General features: G+C 38.6%; 1 protein-coding gene across 22 annotated transcripts in view; it reads left to right on the top strand.

Moving 5' to 3' along the window:
* Positions 1-24,942, top strand: part of GRID1 (glutamate ionotropic receptor delta type subunit 1) — a 539,628-nt gene that overhangs the window by 402,126 nt on the left and 112,560 nt on the right. For all 22 annotated transcript variants that reach the window (XM_064430084.1, XM_064430089.1, XM_064430081.1 and 19 more), the window contains one exon: positions 21,067-21,120. In XM_064430084.1, the coding sequence (XP_064286154.1) occupies positions 21,067-21,120 (54 nt within the window). The remainder of the gene's footprint in view (positions 1-21,066; positions 21,121-24,942) is intronic.

Below are 24,942 nucleotides of genomic sequence, written 5' to 3'. Positions count from 1 at the left end.
ATTAAGATTCCTGAGGAAAGATTGCTTTGAACACATTGCCAAACTAACTCATGCCATTCGGCTTTAGTCGGGTAATGTGTGTCTGCTGTGTTTGGGTTACAGAAGATTTAGATGCACTGCCAGAAAAGAAATTAAATAGCAGTTTTGAAAAACAGTTTTTGAAAGGATGAATTTATAATATCAAGGAGACGGAGGAGCTTTTCAGTTTATTTGAACAAGTAAATGAATAGAGGGAGAGAAAGAGAAATCTTTGAATTATCATTAGATATGAATCGTTTTCTATCTTGTAAAGCCTTTTCTTCATGTACCTCTTTCTCTGTGACTGTCTGTCAATCAGAGTCAGTTTGCTTAAGGACCTGGAAGAGGCTGGAGATGGGATTGTGCTTGCCAAGGAGCATGATTACCCTTCCACTTATTGATGCAGGCTGGATACTTCCCTTAACAAAAGTCTGCTCCTAAGGAAAAGTACAGGAGAAAGCTTGGACCTGTTACATCTGCTGATAACACCTTGGGTAGCAGCTCACACCTGGCATAAAGGCCTCCAGGTCTGGTAGGAAGTAAGCCTGGTTTCCATGACATAGCTCTATAAATGAATAATCTTTTGGGGAAAAAAGAGATCTGTCCAGGGTTGGCACAGAATTATGCTAACAGGTAAACAGCTTGTTTTTCAACCTTGGTAATTGTAAAGCCAAGATTTGTGCAGTGATAGGTTGATCTCAGCCAGAGACAATTTGAAAATAGAAAACTATTGTTGAAGCAGAAGTGTCACCACATCTTGTTGCCACTTCAGGTTTTTTGAAGGGAAAAGATTTATCCTGTTCTCCCAAGCTCTGGGACGAGGGGAAAAGCAAAAGAGAAAGGTGAGGAGCTGGAGCTTGTGACAACACACCAGAAATCAGATGGTCTCAGTCAGGCTGGGGAAGAGGGTGATGAGAAATGTCAAAGGATGTTCTCAGTGTGTTGCTCGAGCACCCCCAGCATGTGTGTGCAGTGAGAGCATGTGAACACGCGAGCACTCAGCTTTTGTCCCACAGCCCCCAGCCACACCGAAGGATCAGTGTGTCAGCTGCTGTAGTAAAAACCATTCTTTCCCACAGGGGACCTAAGAAGGCTTGACAAATTAGTTTAAGAATACAGAGTATATGAGGGGTAACAAAACAAATATTAGAGCTAGTTAGCAAATGATCCGAAATGTTTAATGTCTCAAATAAAGAAATTTATTTTGAGGAAAGAAACCCACAGCGCCAGCTGCTGTGGCTCTTGCACACCTCTTCCTCTCTGCTTCCACACCCTCTTGTTTCTTAGGGCAGAGGTGGAGAAACAATGTTAAAGCAAAACCTAGAAAAGTGATACTTTCCTACACAAAAGGAAATAAATCAATGTGAGAGATTTGGGTTACAGTTTCCCTCTTTTGTAGAATTTTGTAGATAAACAATATCTTTGGATAAAAATGGGAGCTTTACTTTGCCATTTAAGATAAACCCATGTTTATTTCAGTGCTAATGCACACCAATGCATACGTTTGTAAAGGACGAGTAAGCAAAATAAATGTCAACCTCCATGTTGCTGCTTTGCTGTTGGGAGTTTGTCATTGGTGTTATGATAGAAGAGTTAAATGGGATTTGAAGGATGATAAAATCTTGCTTTTACCTTTATAAAATATATGTGTGTCATACATTTATATGCAAATGAGAAAATTCTGCTGTGTGACAAAAGGAGAAAATTGTCTTGGCGCTTTCTGATTTGAAGAGGCATTTGATTTATCATATTTACTGCAGTATATTGTTCCAGCTAATACCATACCTATTTAAAAAGGTATAAAGTCCTTTCAAATTTCTTTACAATGCTTGTGGTCAGCCTTGCATGAAATAGCCATTTGTTCTTCTCATATTAAAGCTTGTGCTTTCATGTAGTTCTGAGAATTTCCTATTACTGTAAATTAATTTCACTTCATTAAGTGGCTGGGTCACAGGCAAGGGAATAATAGCAGCCAGAGACACAGGAGATTACTGGTTTGAATAACCATAAATTGGCACCCACCACTTTCTCTCTGATATTGGAAAGAAGCTTCTGGCTGTCAGAGCCATTTGATTAATCAAAAAAGCCTATGAACGTGAACTTTAAAGTTAGACAAGACAAAATTATTATCTACACAAACAACATTTTGCAGCGTGGAACAATGGATTCTAATCCCTGTGGGTAAAGATTCAGTTCTCTGTGTTACTTTGCTGTTATTTCAGGTCACTTGTGATTATTCAAAGCCATTGACTCAGCAGCCTTACATTATGCATAGAGGGCTCACTTGTGAAGAGATGACTCCAGAGCATGGAGAGTTTATTATTTAGATATTAATTTGTCCTCTCATGTAAATGATTATTTCTTTTGCCAAGATGATTATGATAGGGTCTAATAAAAAAAGATAACTCTTGCTTTTTTCATATTCTTTTTTCCAAGTCTGGCCCCATGTTTTTTGAAAACAACTGAAGAGAGACCCACTAATTTCAGTAGATTGCTGATGAAAGCACTAATTCTAAAGAAACCTGAGGGGAGCAATTTTTCCAGTATCTAAATCCCCCTATACTGAATAGAAAGAACAAAGATGCATTGAAAAGCATCTTTGGTGCAGGTGTTTCAGAAAGGGCTGTAAAACTGCCCTGAGGAGCAAACTGGAAACTGCATGGTCACAGAGGCTGAATGTAGGGTACAGCAGGGAAATGCAAACAAGTTAGCAGGCCCCCAAAGCTGTTGGAAGTATGGTGGATATTCCTGCAGCTTTTCCTCTGAAACCTTGCACAGTGTGTGGAAGGGAATTCCTGCTGCTCTCTTCTCAGCCATCCCCACTGCTCTCTGTTTAAACAAGGGTGAAAATTTCAATTATTGCTCTTTCTGCATCAAACACAGCTCCTGATATCGAGTCTGTCTCCTCAGCCTGGAGTTGTACGTGGCACAAAGGCTTTCAGGGTTGCAGTCCTGTCTGGGAGAGAGAGGGAAGATGATGGCTCTTCTGAAAGCACTTTGGTGGTGGCAACACATTGTCAGCTCTGTCAGAGGGCGGAGGTTGAGGAAAAGCTGACAGGTCTTGCCTTGCTCTGAAAATACCACATGGTATTTATTCACTCTGCCTTTGACACGCTCAGATGGAAGGAGTGGTGGTGATATTTTCTGATTTTTCTCCTTGTACCCATGCTTGTCATAGGATTACTCGAAAAGGAAATCTTGTTCTAAAGATTGATCACTAATTTATCAATGTTTCTATCTTATCCAGACTGTATATGATGTATATCATGTAGCTAAGGGTGGCATAATTACTTGCATAATTCTGCAAACATTTACATATGTAAATTCTAAAAGGGAATTTGTATCAGCGCAATTAGTCATGCATTTTAAATCCTATTGATTTTAAAAGTATGGTGCTGAAAATTCATAACCATTTTTGAGTTGCTGTCACTTTACTTAAAACAGCGAAGGAACTTTGATTTTTGCATCAGACAGATGCTTCTAACATATTTATTTTTTTTTCCCAAGGCTCCTCATTTTCTGTGGTAGTAATTCAAGCAGTGATAAAAACAAGACATTTCAGTTTATTTCAGTTATTACTACAATTATTCATCTGAGACAGGTTTTGAGCCTTGCTTGCAAATAGGATGGAATAGGAAAAGCTCAAGATTTCAGGTAGTGGTTTCCCAACTGCACAGGCACAGAGTTCAAAAGCAACATGAGAAGCATCAGTATATTGAGCAATTCATAATCAGTTACTAAATGGAAGTTCAAGTTTTATTAATTAATAATGCTCAGTAGTCAGAGAGAAGGATTCAGGCTGGTGTGAAGGTTGTGAAAACCATGTGATGTCCTAGTTGTCTATAAATTGCAGGAATAAAACAGTTAAAAATCCATCCTAAGATTGTTTTTTGGTTGCTCTTAGTCTACCACAGGTTCTAGCAGTGGAATTCCAAATGAGAATTGTGTAACAGTGCAATGTGGTAGTTTTGGTTGCTGTTACTTTGTAATTTTGGGTTTTTCTGAGTAGGTACAGGGTATTTGGCATACTGGCATACCTTTTCCTCAACTATGTCTAAGTACCTGTAGTTATGCTAAATGACAAACTGCAGTGGCTATTTGCTGTGTACTGAGCCCAAGGAAAAAAATGTCCTCCCCATTTTTTTTAACTAGATAGGTAGTTGGAGCAGAAAATAATTTTGTGAGGTTTTTGGAAGCTGGTGAAGACTTGTTCTGCTTGTTCATTTCTCACAGTGCAGTTTCAGGTTGTGTAAGGTCACGTCTCTGAGTGTGAGGACTGGGGAATCCTGTCATTGACTCCATCCCAAGAACAGAGACAGAAGTCTCTGGGAAAGAAGGCTTGAGCACAAGGAGAGCAGGTGTTGGAGTACCAAAACTACGGAGCAAATGAATGTTTGTTACAAATTCATTTTTTTGGGGTACCCCTTACTGAGCCTAGTATACCTTATTAAGCCTAGACCCAGAAAACAAGAGACATGTGGCTCAAAATTCCAGGTGGCCTTCCATTTTCAAAAGAACAGGAGAACCTAGAGTCTAGAGTTTTCACACAGCTGCAACAGACTCTTCAATCTGTCTGGGGACACATGGGGCCAGAGATGCTGTAGAGGGGAAGGAAGAGTTTTATGTTTGTAGAGGTTTATCTACAGCTAGGGGCAAACAGCTCCATCTGTCTCTAGGTTTGGAACGGAGTAAATAGCTGGTGAGAGTTTCAGAAGGAAGACAGGCTGTGTACTTTTAAGTAATTTGGGAAATAAATCTTCCTGTGGAATAGGAGTACAGAATAGCTAAGGGAAAGCAAAATAATGGTATAGGAGCGTGCTGCAGTCTTCTCACTTGACTGATAGTTTTTCTGTTTCAGCTGTGCAGCACAGACAGGTGAGTAATGTCTTGTGCTTGTTGAGAGGGACAGGAAGGAATCAGCTGACAGAGAGACAGCCAAGACACAGATTTTAGAGAGAATTGCTGAATAGACTTAATGAAAAGAAACAGGGAACAATGGGAGGTGAGGGAGGGTGATGTTTGAGCATGGTACGAGGCTGCTGTGAGAGGCAATTTGCACAGAGCTCAGCCGTGTGCTATCTCATCTGACACAGCCAAGTGAAGTGCTGAAATGTGCTCTCAAAGGCGAGGCACGAGCAAACCTAGTGGGGGAAATGGCTCCTTGCCACTTGTCCCAGAAGTGTCGCCCTGGATGGGAGAGGCATCTCTCTCCCAGAAGCCAACAGACGGTGACATAAAAATGTACTTATTCAAACCATTTCAAAAGGACTGCCCTCCTCTGTTTTCAGTTTCCTTAAGCCACAGAAAGGAGTGAATGCATGACACATAAGTAGAACAAAAACAAACAGTGTGCTGTAGTAATTTACATTGGAGTTCCAGGTAAGTGCATACTTTGACCTATAAATCCTACTTAGATATAGCCAAACTTAAAATCAGCGGCCAACATTCTTCACTTGTTTGACATAGCTATTAATACAATCCTGCTGTTCTGTATGATTCCTGAAAAGTTGCAACAGTGGTTTTCCTACCTGTGTCAGTCCTAGATTTGCAACATTTTATGCATGAGTATAGGTGTATGTATCTATCAAAATGCACGTGTATGCTATCAAGTTACATCAAACTTGAGAAAATTTGCACATCTTTTCCCGGGAATTTTATGATAAATCCAGGAGTAAATTTTTGAGTCTCCATTCAGTGTGGTGAGAACATGACTTGGTTTAAAATACCTTTATGCTTTGGATGTCACTGCTGACCTGATTTTTTCCTTCCATTTTCTTTTTTCTGTTTTAAGTGCCTGTCCCCAGACAGATATGTGGGTATGTATATGTATTGGTGGGAGCGTAGCCACACAGATGTGTACAAGCACAACTGTGTATATTTACCCAGGGAAGGGGCAGATATGGATTATGGATTGACAGTTCTGGCTATGAGCTTCAGATTCAGGAAGGAACAATCCTTCTGCTACCTTCCAATGTTCAATTAACAACCACAGATTTAGCAGCAGCTGCAGGAGTGATGCAGAAGAGTAGAATTTGCAAGTGCAAACTTACATACAATAAGCTAAACTTTAATTTTCAGTTTGAATGCTTTAATGGAGGAAGTAGTAAAAGGCTCTAAAGCACTTTTCAAGCAGAGATAGCAGATGAGCCAACAGTAAGGATGTATTTCTGGTCAGGGCCTCTGGAACACTGCCTGTATCTCCAGGCGTGTGCTCTCTTTTGCTTCTTCTGGGGCAGAAAGCAGCAGGTTCAGCACTCCTTTGCTGTGACAAACTCTTCTACTGAAGGCAAGAAAGATTCCAGGTTTTTAAAGCAAGGATACTGTGGAAGGTCTTGAACAAGGATGAGTGACTTAAGCTCCCTGTTCTGTCACATGTGGGTGATGTTTATCATGCACTTTATCTCTCTGCCCTAATTTCCAGTGGCAACAAGTGGTCTTGTCATACTGTATATATGTTTTTTTTCTTACTCTTTTCTATTGAAAACTCTTTCTATATCATCTTGGTTTTCTCCAAGTGGGAGTGGTATCAGCTGGTGTGGATTTAGGTGGGGTTTTGTTTTTTTTTTGTTTTGTTTTGTTTTTTTGTTTAATAGATAGTCTTTTATAAGGACCTATTAACTGGTTTGCTTTACTAACACGTCTGGGCAACCTGGGTTTTAATAGTCTTCTAAATCCATCAGTTCTCTAGGATTTGAAGCAATATTTGATACCTGGAAAAAAGACTCCTGAAGATGCAATCTTGTCCCCTTTGACTTGAATGAAGTTAATGTTCATCCCATATTATTTTATTAATTCTTGAATCATAATTATTTATGTGCAAGTTCTTCAGAACTAAAGTAATCTTTCTTCTTTTCTCAGCCCCAAATCCAGAATATAGCAATTCAGCTACATAAAAAAATGGACTTTGAAAAATGAGTTCCTTTTCTTTGGCAGTCAAGCTTTAGTAAATAATAGACATTATGGTAGACAATCCTTATCACAATGGTAAAGGATTACTGCTTTTGTACTTAATGCTTAAAAAAATTAGAACACCTTAATCTTTTAAAAACAATTTGGGTTTGGAAAAACAAATTACATTGAACCTGACAAGATGCTTGCCAAGTTCCAGGAGATGCAATTTACAACAGCTGAGATATTAAACCTTGAACACCTGAGTTCCTAATAGAAACAGGGCCTCAGTTATTAACTCTTTCAGCTCTGCTGTAGTCTATAACACATAAAGTGCCTATTTTTGTGTCTTCCTCATAAAACCCAGGAGGCTGCTACTGGGTTTCTGTACCATCTCAGTGGTACAAGATAAGAAGTGATCTCCTGGCTTGCATGCTTCTGTCTCCTGAGAAGAGAGGCCATAAATAGATAAATATGTATTCTGTAACCACTTTGATAAACTGAGCATGCTTCTGAAATGAAACTGTGTGTTTTGGCCTGCCACTACCATTGTGAGGTGCATACAGAATCTCCACATAAGACTTAGAAGAAACCTTTTTATTCTTGACCAGAATATATCTATGATAATACTTGTGTCCATATATCTTTGTATCCATATATCTTTCATATCACATATCATAGCTAGCATGGCCATGTGAGCTTAGCAGGTGGGATGCTTTCTTTTTATCCTCTTGGGGTCCTTAATATAATACTTGAAATACAGGAAACATACTGTGTTATGATTATGCCACTCAACTGTCCAAACTTAAACTCTACTCTCAACCTTCCAGAGACTTCAGGAGTCTCTCTTTGTTGGTATGCATACTTTCTTACTCTATTGATGACATTCCATCTGTTATATGAATATATCAATCTATATGCATCTATCCAGCTATATTTATATATATCTTAAGGTCTGGTTGTTCATGGGTGTACAGATTGCTACACCACAGATAATGAACCTGTAATAACACCCCTGGTGTTTTTCAAATGAAATTGATGAGGTTTCAAATGATAGATTTTTCTTTGTTATCTTGAGTGCATGACCTTTTTTTTTGTAGTAGAGAATTTTAACATAATTATATTATCTGGCTTCAGAAATCATTACTTATTAAAAGCTCTCTACATACCTGTGTATTTATCATACTTCCTTGTTTTCCATTGTAGTTAATTCCTTTGATAGTATTTGTCAGATTCATTGCTGATAATATTAAATAAGGTCTCAGGTTCCAAAGAACTACCTGCTGAGTAAATTGGATAGGTGAAAATTTCAAAATCTAAGGATGGCAGAGGAAATTTGGAATTTCTAAAGGTCTCTGTTGTGAAGCTAGGAACCTTGACTGTACTTAGCTTCATTTAACTAATGATTGCACTTTTTTTACAAGATTTATTATTACTATTATGCTCTGACTTCAAGAATATAAGTTTTATTAAATTCACACCACCCCTGCAGAACATTTTAATAAGTAAGGATTATTCTTCTGTGTTCAGCTTTTACTGTAGGGCTGCTATCCCAAGACATCTTTCTTTGCTTGCCTCACATAGATTCCACAATATTCTTGTTTATTTTTTGTTGTCTGTTATCTTACTAGGTAAGTAACACTCCCTTTCTGAATAAAATGTCACCACACTTGTATTCCTATTGCTGTTTTTACATCTTGCACTGCCCTTTTTGGAAATGACTGTTAGTATATCCTCATTAAAAATTTTTATAGCCTTACAAATTAAAAGTAGTTTTAGAGATGGCAAGCCCTGTATGCTTTTTAATATTTAATTTTCTTCTATTAGTTTCAGACTTAGTCCCTTAAGCCCAACACTGAAGTATCATCTAAAATAATCAGCTAAGAAATGCTCACTTAATGAAAATACTTTTCCGTTGTTGCATTTGCTGACCATTTCTTCCTATCACAATTCTTATCTGTCTTTTCCTCTTCATTAGCTGCATCCTGCTTCAATTTGCACTGTACATCCATCTCACCTATATATAACTCTTACTTTATCCAGAAGTAACTTTACAGTGACACCTGACCTAAGTGAAGAAAGACTTTTTTTTTCTCTTTCTTTATTATTTCTTTTCTGTCTCCAGGTCGTATTTCTTGTCCTAGCTAGCTGACCTCTTCCCTCTGTGCTCTCTGATGGCAGGCCAGTCAATTTGTCCTTCATGCAATTCAACAGTTCCTGGGATTGTGTGAATCTCCAATCTTCTCAACTTTATTTTTCCTTCATGTGGTTTGTGGTTGCTTCCTACCTCCCTTGTCCTCTTTTCCCTCTTCTTCATGTATGTTTTTTAATCTCCTGTGTTTAATCCTCACAACCCATAGGTCTCAGCCCTTCGGTTTTATCTTCCTCTGTGCTTGCTGAGTTCTTCTAGGTCTCTTTATTTGCTTGTCTGTTTGCTCCCTGCAGCATCTCTGTTTCTCTTTGCAGAGTAGAGTATCAGTTGCAGCAGAAGGTACCTGTAATGTGTGGTCAAATGCATGGCCTTGCTCAAAGGCTTGGTGTGTCTAAATAGATTCTGCAAACAGAGAAAAATGTCCACAGCACAAACCTTATGAATAGAGCTAATAGGCTTGGTTTTGTTTCCATCTCCCACGGATTTTCCCTCAAGAAGGATGGATTTCATGCCAAATTCCTTGTTCAGCACTATTTGTTGTATTGTCACACCACAGGTTGCTGTCACTTCCCCTTCAGAAAAAGAAATTAACACTTCATGGATGCTTCCATACATTAGCCTGAAATTTGAATCCATTTTAATGAAATATACACTGAAACAATTTTGTGTTTTCTAGTCATAACTTGTCACAAACGTAATTGTTAAATTAAAACTCTGTACATTCCATAATATTTGGGGACTGGTTTTCTTCTCTCTAAGCAGATCATTAGAGGTTTAAAACATAGTCTGATAGTCTTCTACATAAATGATCCTCAATAAATGATATACCATATAGTGGACATTTTTTTTTTTTTTTTTTTTGTCAGTGAGGTGTAGACTACTTTAATTAAACTTAACAGAAATTTCCCCTGTGTATCCTTTCACACCTGCATGGATGGAATGATAGAAATCAGTGCTAAGGACAGTATACCACAAGTCAAACCAGCTCATATTTTAAAATTAGAAATTTATTAGTTTCCCTTTTTTCTTCCTCTGGATTTGTAGGGAAACTCAAGTACATGGAAATTCTAACAAAAATCTGTGTTTTGTCTGAATTCTACCTCAGAAACAATGGGAGAAAAATGTCACTACTTAAAATGCTAAAAATTACTTAGTTTCAAGAGCAGAATTAAGGCATAGTATGTAATGTATGCAGATGTCCCTTGAGCCAGAAGATAAGCTGTTGCCCCAGACAGTGTGGAAAGGTTCAATCTCAAAACTCCATTTGTCTATAACTCTGCAAACACTGTGTGAGCTTGTGTTAGTTAGATGAAGCAGAAATTTTTTCCAAGGATGAAATATGGGTTGTTTTGTTTTTTGGTTTTTTTTTTTTTTGTTTGTGTGGGTGTTTGTTTTTTTTTTTTTTTTTTTTTTTTTTTTTTAATTAGTAACTTTGCCATACACTTCTGAATAACTGTGTGCAAGCCTTTAGGAAAAGTAATTATGCTTTCTAGTCAAATCTGCTCATGTCCCATTACTGTAATGTATATTTTTAATACCATACTTGCTGCCAAAGATAAAGCTGATGCAGACTGGCAGTAATGAGATCACCGTGGGCCTCCAGTACATCTCTGCAAGCTTTGGGAAAGTATAGGTGCAAAACATCACAGGATTGGACCCAAGTGGTGAATATTTGAACATCTGCTTGAAAGAAAAATCTGCAAACAAAAAGTGAATTTATTTGTGCCTGCTTCCCATTGGCATGAGCTGTACATGCACACCGTGCTGGGTGACTGCTGCCTTTGTGTGCCCTTCATAGGCTCATGAGGCTTTGCATAAAGTCTTTAAGACTGTGGACATACTGAGGGAGAGGGAGCTCTTCCACACCACCATTGCTGCTGCTCCCCAAGGGTTTCCCTCCTCCTCCAGCATCCTGAGAGTTCTCACTTGGCAAATGCACAGCAGGCCTGTATCCTCAGGCAGTGTAAATAACAGCAAATATTCATTCCTCTTGGCAGGGCTGGCCAGCAAGTCCTGCGGTTTGAGATGGTTAAGGTGATCTTTCAGGTGTTCTTTAAGGCTCGCACAGCTTGTGGCACTGTTTGTGCATGTAAAGTACCCTGTGACTGACAACAAGGTCCTCAGACCTGTAAGGACTTTGCTTTATTTATGTATTTATTTTGCAATTTAAAGCAGAAGAGTGCTGTAGGCAGGAAAGGCCTGTTTTGAAAGGGATTATGTTTTGGTCTGACTATTGCCATCTTTCCTTTAAAACCAGGCATGATTTTTAAAAAATTTAAGAGAAGAGATAGAATGTATGTGAAGGGATGAAAATACGGATATTGGACAGGGTAACCTTTGATATTGATATACCTTTCCAAGTTCCCAGAGTTTAAAATCCCATAACCTACATTAAATAACAGCTTTGCAGTGTGGTTGGCAACTTTGTGGTAGAGGCAGTAAATCAGTGTTAAACTGTAAGCTCCTGAAAATCAATGTGGTCTCTTCAAGCAATAGCTGGTGCTTTCATTTCAAAGTTAGTGGTACGTGACCCTCAGAGCTTCAGCCGTCGTGTTATCAGGATGAAGTCTGAGCCTTTTGAAGGGGGGAATTAGGAATGTAGTAAGTTGTGTTTTCACTGTTTGGTGTTGGGTGCATGTCAGGTGAGAAGTTTGCATCTTCAATGGAATAGTTAGGCTGCTGGTTATACCTGCAAAAAGATCAAGCTCTGGAAACCTCTGTGCAAACTCTACATAGCTGAACTTGCAGCGCAAGCTGGAGCTGGAGTTTAAGCAGAGCTGAGGAAACACAGTGAATGGGAGCGGTGGTATGCACTGAAAGTGTTGTGCCTTGACTGTGGAATGGTGGAGGACCCAGAGCAATCCTCCATGCTGAAAAAAGGCTTTCTTTGCCCAGGGTCTGTGCCTGAAAAAGCATTTTCAACCTTCAGACCAATGTCCAGTCAATCCCCTGCGTTCCAAACAGAAAACTTAAATTGCTACATTGTTTCAATGGAAATATCTTCTGTTATTAGAAGATAAATGGAGAATCAAATAAATAAATTTAAAAAGCCAACCTTCACGTGCTGCGAAGTTCTAATGAATTTTGGTTTATTCTTTGGAGTGTGACTCATGTATAGAGTTCTCAGCAAAACATTACAAAATTCTTTGTAAATGTCTCTAAAAAGCAAAAGGCTTTTTGATTGAATATAGATGTACAAACCTATTATTTTCAAAAAAAGAAAGGCGGTGTCAAAGTGAGCAAAATTTAGTTATTCTTTTAAAAGGATTCATTGGATCTTCAAATTCAACTTGGCATGTGGCTGTGGTAAAATTGTAAGTACCGTATTTCTGGGAGGTTTTGTTCCTTAGTTGCCATTAGATTCATGTCTTACGGAAATGTTGTTTTCTGACAGCTGTGCAATTATCTGGTGTCACTACTGTGCCGTGTAGTTAAATGGTCAGCAGTTACCATGTTTATAAACACTGTGTGACATTTGAGCTCTGAAGAGTACATTCTTACTGAATGCTTTTGGAAGAGTTCCATGGGCAGTATTTTCATGCATCGTTCAGTGGAATGTGCACTAAATGGGATGGCAGTGGAGATTGACTGTAATAAGCGTTACGTATGAAATGGGAATCAGATTAAACAGAAATCCCAGTGCATTACATTGAAATGATTAAGGCTAAAATGATAGGCAGTGCCACATATATTGCAGTAGTTACTCAAGAACAATACAGCTGTGTGGCTTGAGGAAGTTTCAGCAATCTTCTCACAATCTTAGTAAAGTTTTCTTCATCTCCAGTATTTCTCTTGATTAACATTTACCTTTCATGAAGGTTTCCTTCAGTATATTTTTTTTCAATCAACTATGACCTAAGTAACAGGCAATCAGTGCAATGCAAACTTTAAATTGTATACTGTGGTTTGAGCTGTTATCAAATTGTACTGATAAATGCAAACTGTCAGGTACATCTTCTATTTAGCATTCCTCAACTCCAGGAGTCTGTTCTAAAAGCAGGTGAAGATTTGGGTCATATTTACTCCTCTTTGTGTTAAATCCCTTGCTAGCAACCAAAAATGGGATTCAGTTGTGAATGGTATTTGGGAGTTTTCTCAGGGATGTATTTAATTTTTTTCCTCTTGTTTTTTTCTTTTTTTTTTTTTTTCTTTCTTCTTCCCACCCTTCTTTTTTATATTTCTTCCCCACCCCATTAGGCTGAGTTGTTTATCTTGTGAAGGAACTGAGCCAGAGGTCAAGATAGCACCACTGCATATTGTTTGGACAGAACATAAATGAAATATTACAGAGTTTATGGGGAGCAAGAACCCTGGAGAGCTGACTCAGACTAATGAGGATACAGAGATCTCCATGGCCGATTTAGCCTCTCTTTTGTGGGAGATTCAGGCTGAACATGCCAGGTTTATAGGCTTGTATTAATGGAGGAGCCTGGAATGGTTAAAGTGCCACAAGATCTCGTGATAACCTTTCAGTTATGACTTGTGCTTCATCAGGACCAGGGAGGGAAGAACAGCTCTTCTCAGCAGTGCAGTTCTACACAAGCATCAGGCTTTAAGTTTTAATGTAACAGTGCATAACTTGAAAAAATGTCCCTGCTGAGAGAAGTCCACCAGTAATGTGTTTATAGAGTGTACACCAAGAATGAAGTCATACATGTAGAAAAATATAAAAAAAATGTGGATGCTAAAGGCATGCTATGCTTGTGGTTCATTAATGGCTTGTAGGAAGCTCCTACGTACCAGGAGTCAGAACTGGCAGCTTCTGGTGTGTGATAAATGAATTCCATCATTCCATCAGTGTGGTGATCAGGGAAACACAGGTGAGCCTGCTCAGTGCTTTGGAAAAAACATGTACATACACAAGGACTTTTCAGTTCTGGGAATAAGTTCAGAAAGAAGAAAGAATATGGAATTTATGGCAGCACTTTTTTAGTAGAAGTTCAAATTGTTAGAAAATGAAGTTCAGTTAGAAAGGGACTGTTTCAGTGAATTTTCTATCCGAAAAAAACCCAACATGTAATGGAAACTCTTTAAATTCTCATTTTACTCTTTAGAGAAGAAAAAATATTCATATTTCAATTTGAAATTATATTTAGAAATTTTAATTAGCCACTATTAAATAATAAAAATAAACCTACAGGCTTGATCCAGTTTACTGCAACTGAGTTTTATCATCAAGATTCTTAGTCTGAATTATCTTAGTTTTCTAAAATTTTATCTAGAGTTGAGATGTTGCACTGCAAATTTTTGTTTTAACTTCTGTTCTAATGGTACCATTAACAATTAAACTTTAGAAATAGTATCAGTTTGGAGTGCTCTTTAGTATGCTATAAGAATTATAATATTTATATAAATAATTTATTTATTGTGGCTAGTAATGCTTACTTTATTTTTGATCTAATAATGCTCCTCTGGAGATACTGAGCCAAGAGGTATTTATTTAAAATACAAAGGAAGGAAGGTTCTAGGGAAGTACAAAAATCTCAGCCACTGGTACAGAGAAACTGTTTATCTGTGAAGTGCTATAACCTATGCAAGTCATACCTGGACAAGAACTGCACTATTTTAATTGAAGAGCTTTCTAAATATAAGCTGGGTATCTAGGAGATATGGAATGAACCCATCTGTTCTACCGAAATTGACTTTTTCATATCTGCTGTCTTAACTTATTTGTATCCAAGACATACACAAAGCTTCTCAGATAAACAGGTGCACTTTGATATTGTCCAATTAATTACTGTCAGTTGTATTGCAGTGGAAACTTGGTCTGTAGCTCTTCTTTGGCATCAAAACCAGTTTCCTGATTCTCAGGATGTTTTTCCAGACATTTAAATCAAGAACAAAGCTATTTTTAAAAATCCAAATCTATCTCCTGCAATGAAACCCAGCAGCTGGACCTAAGTTTGACTCAGGTTACAAAAATAATATACAGAAGACAGTGACTTTTTTTCCTGTCCTTTACTGTAGTTTTGCTACAGGAGATTTCAAAATGGTTCTAGAAATCTCTTGGTAGATGGGGGAAAGAAAACACAGTAGGCAAATAATTTCTCCAAAGATGTGAAGGGAAAATGAAAAAAACAAAAAGCTCCTTTTGGAAGTAAACTTACTTGGGACAAGAGCTGGAAAGAATTTTCTCTTGATACCTATTCAGGTGCAAATGTAAATTGAGCAGGTAATGAATTAATGGGACTGATCCCTTATGAAAGATTTGCAAAGAGCTGAGATTTAGCCATGGCTATTTCCCCAAGCCCTCCTTTGCTCACCTTCTTTATGAATAATACTTAAAATAAGTTTAGAAAAGTAAAGAATGGGTTTATCTGTCATTGTCATGCTGTTCTCTAGGAGGAACTCAGCTCTTCTGCAGGTGTTTGCTCAGATACTCCATGATACTCCTCAGATGCTCAGCAGTTCTGTGCCTGGGTTTTGCTCTCAGTGCTGAGGGAGACATTCGGTGCAGGAGCTCTGGGTGGGAGCCAGTGACCAGAGGCCCTGAAATGACAACCCTTGGCATGGCAAGGGGCCCAGGGGTTTGTGGTCTGGCCAGCTGAGGAGACACTGAGGGACGTGGCAGAAGCTAATGATGCCCAGACTGTGGGGGGATAAAACTCAGGAGTTGCTTTGTTTGTGGTCTCCTCAGATGCACAAGCTCAAGCTGTTGTTATTTTGTTATTGTACCAAGATTATTTTAAGGTTTGGGATGTCTGAGATGCTTCCATGGGAAACCTGGGATGGAGGCAGTAAGGGAAGCTGGTCTGTGTGAGTGCGGGGGTGCAGCTGTGAAGGGGCCTCTGTCCCTCAGCTGCTCCCTCAGGTGCTGCCAGTGTGACAGCCACAGGGGTCCTGGATGCTCAGAATGGGAGCTTTCCTTCACACAGGCACCCTGGGGCTGGCCGTGATCCCTTTGCATGGTAGGGGTCTGCAGTGGGAATGAGCTGTGGAGGAGGAGCTTTGTAACAGAGACTGAGGCCCGGAGCTGTGGTTGAGGGATGATGGTGACACGGAGCACTCACTGCAATGCAGTGCATCTGCTCCCTGATGACAGCTGTAATTAGTCATCTCTTGGTGCCCTGCTTTCAGCTGGGATAGAGTTAATTTTTCTTGCTAGTAGCTGTCCAGTGCTGTGTATTCACTGTGCGAGCAGCACTGCTAACTCCCTGATGTTGTAGTTGTTGCTAAGGGGTGCTCACTCCAAATCAAGGACTTTTCAGTTTCCATGCTCTGCCCACGAGGAGGTGCACAAGGAGCTGGGAGGGAGCATGGCCATGACACAGACCCAAGGTACCCAAAGGCACATTCCACAGCATAGAGCATCATGCCCAGTATATAAACTGGGGAGGGTTGGCTGGGAGCACTGGTGGCTGCTCAGGAAAGGTTTGGGCATTGGTCAGCAGATGGGAAGCAGCTGTGTTGTGCATCATTGGCATTCTGGGGCTTATTTTTCTCTGTCTTGTTGTTCTGTCCTTTTTCATTACAGTTATTGTTCAAAGACTTTGTTGTTGTTATTAAACTGTTCTTATCTCAACCCACAGGTTTTACCTTTTTTTTTCCTGATTATACTCCCTATTCCACTGGGAGAGGTGAGGGAGGTGAGCAAGTTGCTGCATAGTACTTAGTTGCTAGCTGGGGTTAAACCATTGCAGTTTGCAAGAGATTTGGTTTTGAGCTCTCCCAGTGTCTCTTAGGACACCCTTTTCAAATTATTTTCTGTGAACTCCCCAGTTTGCCCTCTGCTTTGTTTTTTCATTGTGGAAAGCTATGATGCTCTTTATCCTCACCATTAAGTTAAAGGATGTGCAAGTAATAACTTTTGCTACTTTGGTATCCCCCCTAGCAAAACAGTCTGGTGGTTCTTTTATATCATGGATTTCAGGGTGGCAACCTTTGTTTCCAAAAATTGAGGCACAACAGGAACATCTGTGTTTGCCATCTGCAAGACATTTCCTTCTAGGATCCCAGGGCTGCTTACAGGGCTTCCAGACATTCCTGCTGCCTGTTCCCCTGGGTGCACAGGGAGGAGACAACAGGTTTGTAACTATAACACTGCTGCATGTCATTCTGAACTCTTCAGCACATCTTAATGTCACTGGAACACAGCCTGCCCAGGTCTGTTTGAACACCCAGCATCTCCTCTCAGTTGTGTCCAGCCACTCGTGCCTGCATCCCTTTTTATGCAACCTGCTTTTTGCTGTTAACAGCAAAGTGCTGACCCTGGCCAGGTATTGTGGAAAAGAGCCTTCCCTATTACTGGCCAGCCATTATATGCTTGGAGAGGTTTTCAGGTTTAGATTTTTTGAGAAGGTCAAGAAAGGATTGTTTCTTTTTTTTTCCCCTCTGCAAAATTATTTCTGAACATAGCAGTATTTATTGCTTACTTTCCTAACTTCTTTAATCCTGCAACTGCCATTAGATAAAATAATGAACCGAGTTACTTTTTCATGAAGGCAATGTAAATATTTGTATTCCACTGTATTCCAATAAAAAAATGTTGTCATGGATTATTGGCAGTAAATTATTTTAAGTTATACATTTAAAAGTGAACAAAACTGCATATGAGAAACTATCTTTGATTATTTTTCATGAAGCTTTATCAGTGTTGCTATGAGATCTGAAATCTTAATGCTCATATTTTGATTTTCAGTTTCTTCCTTTTTCATTTCTATTGCAGATGCTTACTACTGTGAAATTAAACAGTTTCCTGCATTCACTGCTCCTCTTCCCATCTTCTAGTTCTGGCCTGATTCTGACAGTATAGTTTATATGTTGTCACTTGTGGTGGTCCACTGAGTGAATTACAATTCTCTTGTTTGGGTTCTGCATTTTACATTTGGCTCTTGAAAAGTAGTTGGGGAGGAAGAAGGGCATAGTCTCAAATAAACCCCCTTTTTTTTCCTAATTTTTAGAAATTATTTGCTACTCTGAGATGAAACAAATGAAATGCTCTTTAATTTGCATTGTGCTCTTTCTCTCAAAAGCAGATTTTCTGTTTGATAGAAGAGTTTTGAAGCATTGCTCCCAAGTATCACCAAAACCCCCATCTACATAGAAAGTATAAAAACAAGTAGGACATTTTACACCTATATTAATAATTTTTCCATACAAAACTATAGCATACTTTAACCTGTAAATCCTTCCCCAATAGATGGCAATGCCTTTACTCAAGCACAGCGATCTCACAAATTCATTGCCTACTTTCGTAATATAGGGTACATTTATAAATTAGGATGGAATAGGTCCTTCAAGGATGTTTCATAGACAATTTGTTTTCTTTTTGAATAGATGGACACAATCTCAAGCAATTGGCAAGATCCTGAACAGTTTGAATAATTAAAAATGGGTGACCATAATTTCCTGTGTCTTTTTTCTCTTTAAAGTAAAAAGAAAAAACTTCACTAAGTTATGAACATTAAGTTCTTTCTTACTTTGAGAATTCTCAGTAAATTTCCTTATGATAACACAGGTCTCCAGGACCTTGCTCTTCACACTGCTTAACTTTCATGAGCCTCTGGCATTAGACAGTTGATATCAGAAAGGTGGAACCTGAGAGCTGTTTTTCAATAGGGTTTTTTAAAAGATTTCTTTGGGTTGCAACTCTGTAAATATGGTACAAAATGCGGGAAGTTTCAGCTCCCTCCCAGCACATTTTCATTTCGAGTAGCAGTTCGGGCTATGTGTTGCAGTTCTGAACAGAAGATATTTAGTGCCATTTAGACTTGACTACCTACGGTGATGTTTCTAAATACATTTCAAGCTATTAGAATGCAGAGCCATTGGCTCTGTAGGAGGAGCGCTGAGTGGTCTGGCACTCTGATGACTAAAGATAAACTCTTTAACAGCCTAAATTTAGGCACCTCATTTTAAAAACTTTGGCCCAGATATGTGAACCCAGAAGAATGAGATACGATAATTCATTTCAAATTCCCTGGCTCTTGCGTCTCCCCAGCCTGAGCATTTATTCATACAAATTGCTCACTGTTGCAGATGAATCACTAAATGTAGCCAGTGCAATAACTCTGCACCTGAGCATTATTTCATTCTGCTTTGCTAATGCTAGCAGCACTTTGCTCTTTCCCTGTATGTTACAGCACCTGGCTACTTTGGCTTTGTCTGGATATATTTGGGAGATGAAATAGGGAGAAAATGTACACATTTTTGCCCTCCTGTTCATCACTGCTATCTTTCCTAAGGGCTGCTGTTCCTCAGGTGGTCAGCTTAATGTTCCTTCCAGCTTAAAACAAATGCAAGGGATGCAATTACTAAGGGGATAATGCTCTTCACGATGAAGAGAATTACTGTGTTCTGTCTGTGTTGATTTTCCTCTTTCAATGAGTTTGCAGTTTCTCTTGGGATTTTTGTCTCTTTAAATGAGTATTTCAGCTTGGGAACATGAGAAATAGATGGAGGGCTATGTGTGTTGCCCACAATTTTCTCTTATGGTTGTGTGAGCTACACAAATGAGCAAAATTTTAAACCACAGTTACTTAAGCAAGTAATTTATACCTTTTTTAGGACACAGTATAAACTAAGATTAATGTTAAAGATGCTGGTGTTGGCTACTTAGTGAACTTTTGCCTCATATTTTTGAAGGAATCGGATATCCCTTAGTCTATATCAAGGATGGATCTCTTGTCATTCCAGTGCAGCCTTAGAAGTCGTGGGCGTTTATTCTAAGCCAGTCATCTGTAGTCAGTGTCATAAGAGAAGGTGATTCATCCCATCTGACACTAAATATCTGAGAGGCTTATTATGCAAATGTGTTCTGAAGAGGAAGGTGGTTGATGATGTTCTGCTCAGCCCAGTGCTACAGTCTACAGAGCCTCTGAGTACCACTGCAGTCTTTCTTGGCATGCTGTGGAAATTATCCAGGTTAAAAACCAGTAACTGGAAGTATTTTGTTAATTTGTAATTTTTTGTGTTTTTTTTTTTTTTTTTTTTTTTAAACTGGGTTCATTTCAGTGATTCATAGGGCCATTTATAACAGAGAGATAAGAATATCTGTTCAATAAATGGGGTCATACTGGCACAGACGAAAGAAGTGGTTGAAGGCAGGAAGATTCAAAACCGTGTAATGAACTGCCTCCTGAAATACATGTGTGCACTGTTGTATTAGGAGACATGAACACACTGCAGTAATTGTTTAACCATGTATTAAGCAGGACATTAACAATATCACTGGCAGTGTAGTGTACATCTCTCCATGCTTGCTATCACTTTATTAGACTATTAAGTATCTTGAAATGAGCTTATCTATGTCAAACAAAGAGGACATTTAGGAACTTGTGTGTTTATTGCGAGATCCTTCAACCCAGATTCTCTCTCAGTACTAGTAGTGCAATCTTCTCCAATTTTAACTTCCCAGTGGGTTATACATGTATGGATAAATATGCAGACTGCTGAGATGGGATGTTTCTTTGTAATATGTAGTGATTATCTAAGTTCATACCAAGAAGACAATAACATGCAAATAACTTTGTCTTGAGCCTTATGTAAACATGAGAAGATGAACTCTCATATAAATGTGTGAACTTCACTTGACCACCTCACTGGCGTGTTTTTAATTAACTAGGTTAGTTAACAGATAAGTTACCAGAAGTGTAATGAGCCAGAGACAATATATTTTGGGAGGCATATTGAAAAGAAACCCAGCTGAGGAGGATGCATTAGATATATCATAGAGAAGTTTGCACTGAGCTGCATGTTCTGTGCAGTTATTCATCACAGGATCCCTTATGCTCATGTACCAGGCTGCCTCAGTGTGTCACTTTTGTGGTACATGGACACAGGGCACTTTGGTTTAGGAACTGAAGTCAGAGAAAAGTGGCTATCTCCAATTAGTTAGTGTTCCATGAAGCAACAGAGGAAGAGATGAATAGAACTATATAGAAACAATACCAGTAGCAATGAAAACAGTCAGAATGAGCTTTATAGTAGATTTTTATATAAGTTCTTTCTGGAATATATTTTCCATGTTTTATTTATTTTTATTATTATGTTTCTTTTTATTTTTGTAGGCTGTGGAAACCAACCTTGCATCAAAGGATAGTCACTGGGTCTATGTAAATGAGGTAAGAAAGTCAAAAGAGAAAACACAGCTTGCTACATTCACTCATCACCATCCTTTGTTTCATATGTTTTGACACACCAGACTGAGCATACATGTAGCATTTTTGCTTTTTGAATGGCACAAGGTTCAAACTCTGTGGTGTCATTGCTTGTCTGTCTTAGTTGAATTGGCATAGGTTGAACACCAGAGGTCAAGATAAAGCTTCCAATATACCTCAGAGCAGCTGGGAGACTTTTACCTTCCTGCTGACACTATTTCATTAGCTATTTAGGAGGCAGAGAATATCTCAAAAGAATTCTCAAACACAGGCATCTCCCTGGCAGAAACTCACCCACTGCTGTGAAATCTGCACACAGATGCTGAGAGTGGAAAGAGCCCTTGCAAGCTTAGTCCATTCAAATATGTATTTACATGACACACAGGCTTTCTCTGGTGCAGAACTGTGTTGGTGTATTGGCCAACATCCAGATAACTTCAATTCAAAGTGTAATGTCTCTCTCTGCAGCAAATGGGATCCTGTCCTGCTACAATGATTATTTATTTTACCTTAGTGCCATGATGCCCTAATGAGAATCTGTTCAGATCCTTATTTCAAAAACAATGAAATGTTGTGCCATATATAGTAACTTGTAAATCACTGATAAATGGCAGTATTTTATAATTTCCTTGTTTTAATAATGATTTATTTAAAGATGGCAAAATATATAAGTTAAAAAGAACAGTGTTCACTGTCTTATTTTTATATTATAAATGCATAGCCTCTAATTTAATAGCCAATTCCTTTGTTAATTTCTCCCTCCTTTCTTTGCACCTAGCTAATAATTTTGGATAGGCAACTTTTAATAGTAACTATAAATTGTATTGTATGGCATTAGACAGGCTCTGTAATTAAATAGGGGTTAGGGAAAGCGAGTGAAATCCCTGCTTGTAAAGGCTTTATAAATTCTTTCTAGTCCTTTTTGCATTTACGTACCTCCTGGTTTGTCAGCTGCTGTAATGACCCACTACAAAACATCAGCAAGGTGCCCAGAGAGTCAGTGTTTATATTCACATAAAGATAATACAGTGCATATTTCCCTAAACATTTATAGAGAGGGAGTGTTTGTGAATTTTTTACTGCTTCTGTTATTGTTCAGATGTTAAAATTCAATTCATGAAGCCTGAAGCTGTAACATCGTGATAAAAGCCTTCAGCACTCATGCACTAATGTGTGCACACTCGTACACACACAAACAAATCACACAGGGTGTCAGTTCTGCTTCTCTTTTGGAAGCTTTTGGCTTTTTCTCCTTTTTGACTGAAGACTGGAAGCTATGAGAGCAGCATGTGAATTTAGAGTATACATTTCTAGTGAAAAATATAAGTGCACATAATTTATAAATATCTCAAAATGCAATTCAGTCCAAACAGACAATTAGAGAAGCTTTTCAGACTCACAAAACTTTGGAGACATCTTTGCAGGCAAAAGGAAGAGGAAATGATTTGGCTTTGGCTGTCCTTTCTTTAACAAAAGTGTTGGAGTTTTTGTGTGTGTTTAAAGCTACTGTCAGAAGGTGCATTGAGCATCTCCATGGATGCATCTATAGCAATTTGGAGGTTCCTTAGGACTTGCTTCTTATTTAAGTGTGCATCCCCCCATGCTAGCAAGAGGACAGACTGATTAAGCTTTCCACGTACATGTTTCCCATTAGTGGTAGTGGGAACTGCATGAATATTTGATGCAAAAGGTGATGCTGATTCTTACTGTGATTTGCGGAATGGAATTAACTTTTAATTCCCAACAGTCATATGAGCTCTTTTTGATATGTTTCCATGAGAGTGGAAGTCCATTATGCAAATGGCCCAATGCCTTAGTCAGTCCTTTTTTCGTCCTGGGCACATTGAGAACCCTACGCTTCCCTGTTCACCCTGTGACCTAATGATCCCATTGCAAGTGAAGAGGGGTGTAGGGCTGGCTGATTGAAGGGACAGTAACAGGAAGAGAGCACAGGGACAATTTTTTCCATGGTGGTTCCTTGTAGGAAGAGCACTGGACTGTAAACAGGTTTTTCAGGCCTTTTGCACTTCCGGGAACCATTGAAGGGCTTTGGGCAGCTTGGGCTTTTGAGATCTGCTTACCCAGAGCACCTTACAGTGCTCTGTCTCACATTTTTCATCAAGCCAATGAGGGCCTGAAACTTAGACTTACCTTGCTACAGGAAGCATGACTATATAACATGATATTATTTCAATAAAAGATTTTATTGGTTTCTTACTTTAATTAAATCTACTTTACTCTCTCTGCATTGACAATCTGATAAAAATTTGTGTTTTTTTTTTTTTTCCCCCCTTGTGGTAGAATAGGAGTTAAGTTTTGGAGGTAGAACAAATTTTATCACTTAAATTTTGTTAGATAAGCAAGACCACCAAGCTTTGGAAGAGTTAACTTTAAGTCTATATAGCTGGTAATTACACAGGAAATAAGCAAACAGCTATACTGATAAAATCCTGTGTGCTAGTTTTCAATAACCCAGGTCTGTTCTGAAGTATCTGTTCAGTTTGGATGCCATTGCTGGTGAGAAAGGACTTGGTCATCTTTAGGAAAAGGATGGTCAATTGAGAGTTAAATTCATTGTGTGAGGTTGGGAGGCTGAAAACCTGGCAGGTTTTTTAGGGTAAGAGAATACACAGGGATGGGTCTTTTCAGGCAGTATCATGTCCTCATATGTCCTCTTTGCAGCCAAAGTCATAAAAAACTTACTGCTTAAATATATATATATATTTGTTGTCCACTTTTCTGGTTTCAAACAGGTTATGTTTCAATATTGCAATAGGAAAATCTTCCAAATGATGACTACTGCATGCTTAGCTGTGTTTCCAGAATAGTCCAAAACACTTCATTATCATTGCCTGTGTGGGGAGTTTCAATGACCTGCAGTTTTGGAAGATCTGTTAGAACGTATCTGGTGTTCTGCTTGTAGCTTTGCTGTTTTAACCTTTGATGGGTGAAGTGACCCACCAGCTTTGATAGACATGTGCTGCTGCTTCTTTTGGCAAGACTGGCACAGTTACAGATGGCCCCTGGTTTTTGGATGTTTATTTCCTGTTTTTTCCCCAGTTTTTCTTTATTATTTTTATTTTTATCCTTTCTTTATCTTTCATACCTGGTGTTAAGCATCTCTGTTGGCTCCTCATGACATTTTTCATTCTCCCCTTCTCTTTTTCTGCCTTTTCTGATAAAATGCTGTGCCTTGCCCAGGGCATGTGTCTGTGGGAGAGGTACAAGAGCAATACTTGAAACTGAATTTGGATGATGTTGTACCAGGAGCAGTGCTCCAGGAGCTTGTGTCTGCTTCTTTATTAGTAGCAGCAGTAGGTCCGGGAGTATAAAAAAGTGTTAGAAACCATATTTCCCTTTTTGTAGGACATTTCATGGTTTTTAAAATTGTCTCCATTCCAAGGGTAAAGAAAAAAATAAATTATTCTGGAAAACTAGAATATTGAACAAAAATACAAATTAAACTCAGTATTTTTTTCCTCATATCAATATATTTAATTACAATTCCAAGTTTCTAAGCATTCACTATTTTTACATGTAAATTAGTACAAAAAGCAATGAACTACTCTTCCTGGAAGTGGAATGGTACAGAATTTGGCAGATAATTCGCATTAGTTGTTTCACTATTAAGACATCATGTCTTTAATTTATTTTTTAACTTCTTTTTTATTCAGTAGTTTAATCAAAAGGTGTAAAACATGGTTGGGCAAAGTACAAGACTCCTCATTGACACGGGAGAACACAGAAGGAAAGGTAGGGATGAAAAAAGGCCATGTAGTGTTACAT

Source organism: Passer domesticus, chromosome 8 (assembly GCF_036417665.1).
Source record: "Passer domesticus isolate bPasDom1 chromosome 8, bPasDom1.hap1, whole genome shotgun sequence".
Taxonomy (NCBI): domain Eukaryota; kingdom Metazoa; phylum Chordata; class Aves; order Passeriformes; family Passeridae; genus Passer; species Passer domesticus.
The sequence above is the reverse complement of the archived record's forward strand: the minus strand, read 5'-3'. Positions and strand labels throughout refer to the sequence as shown.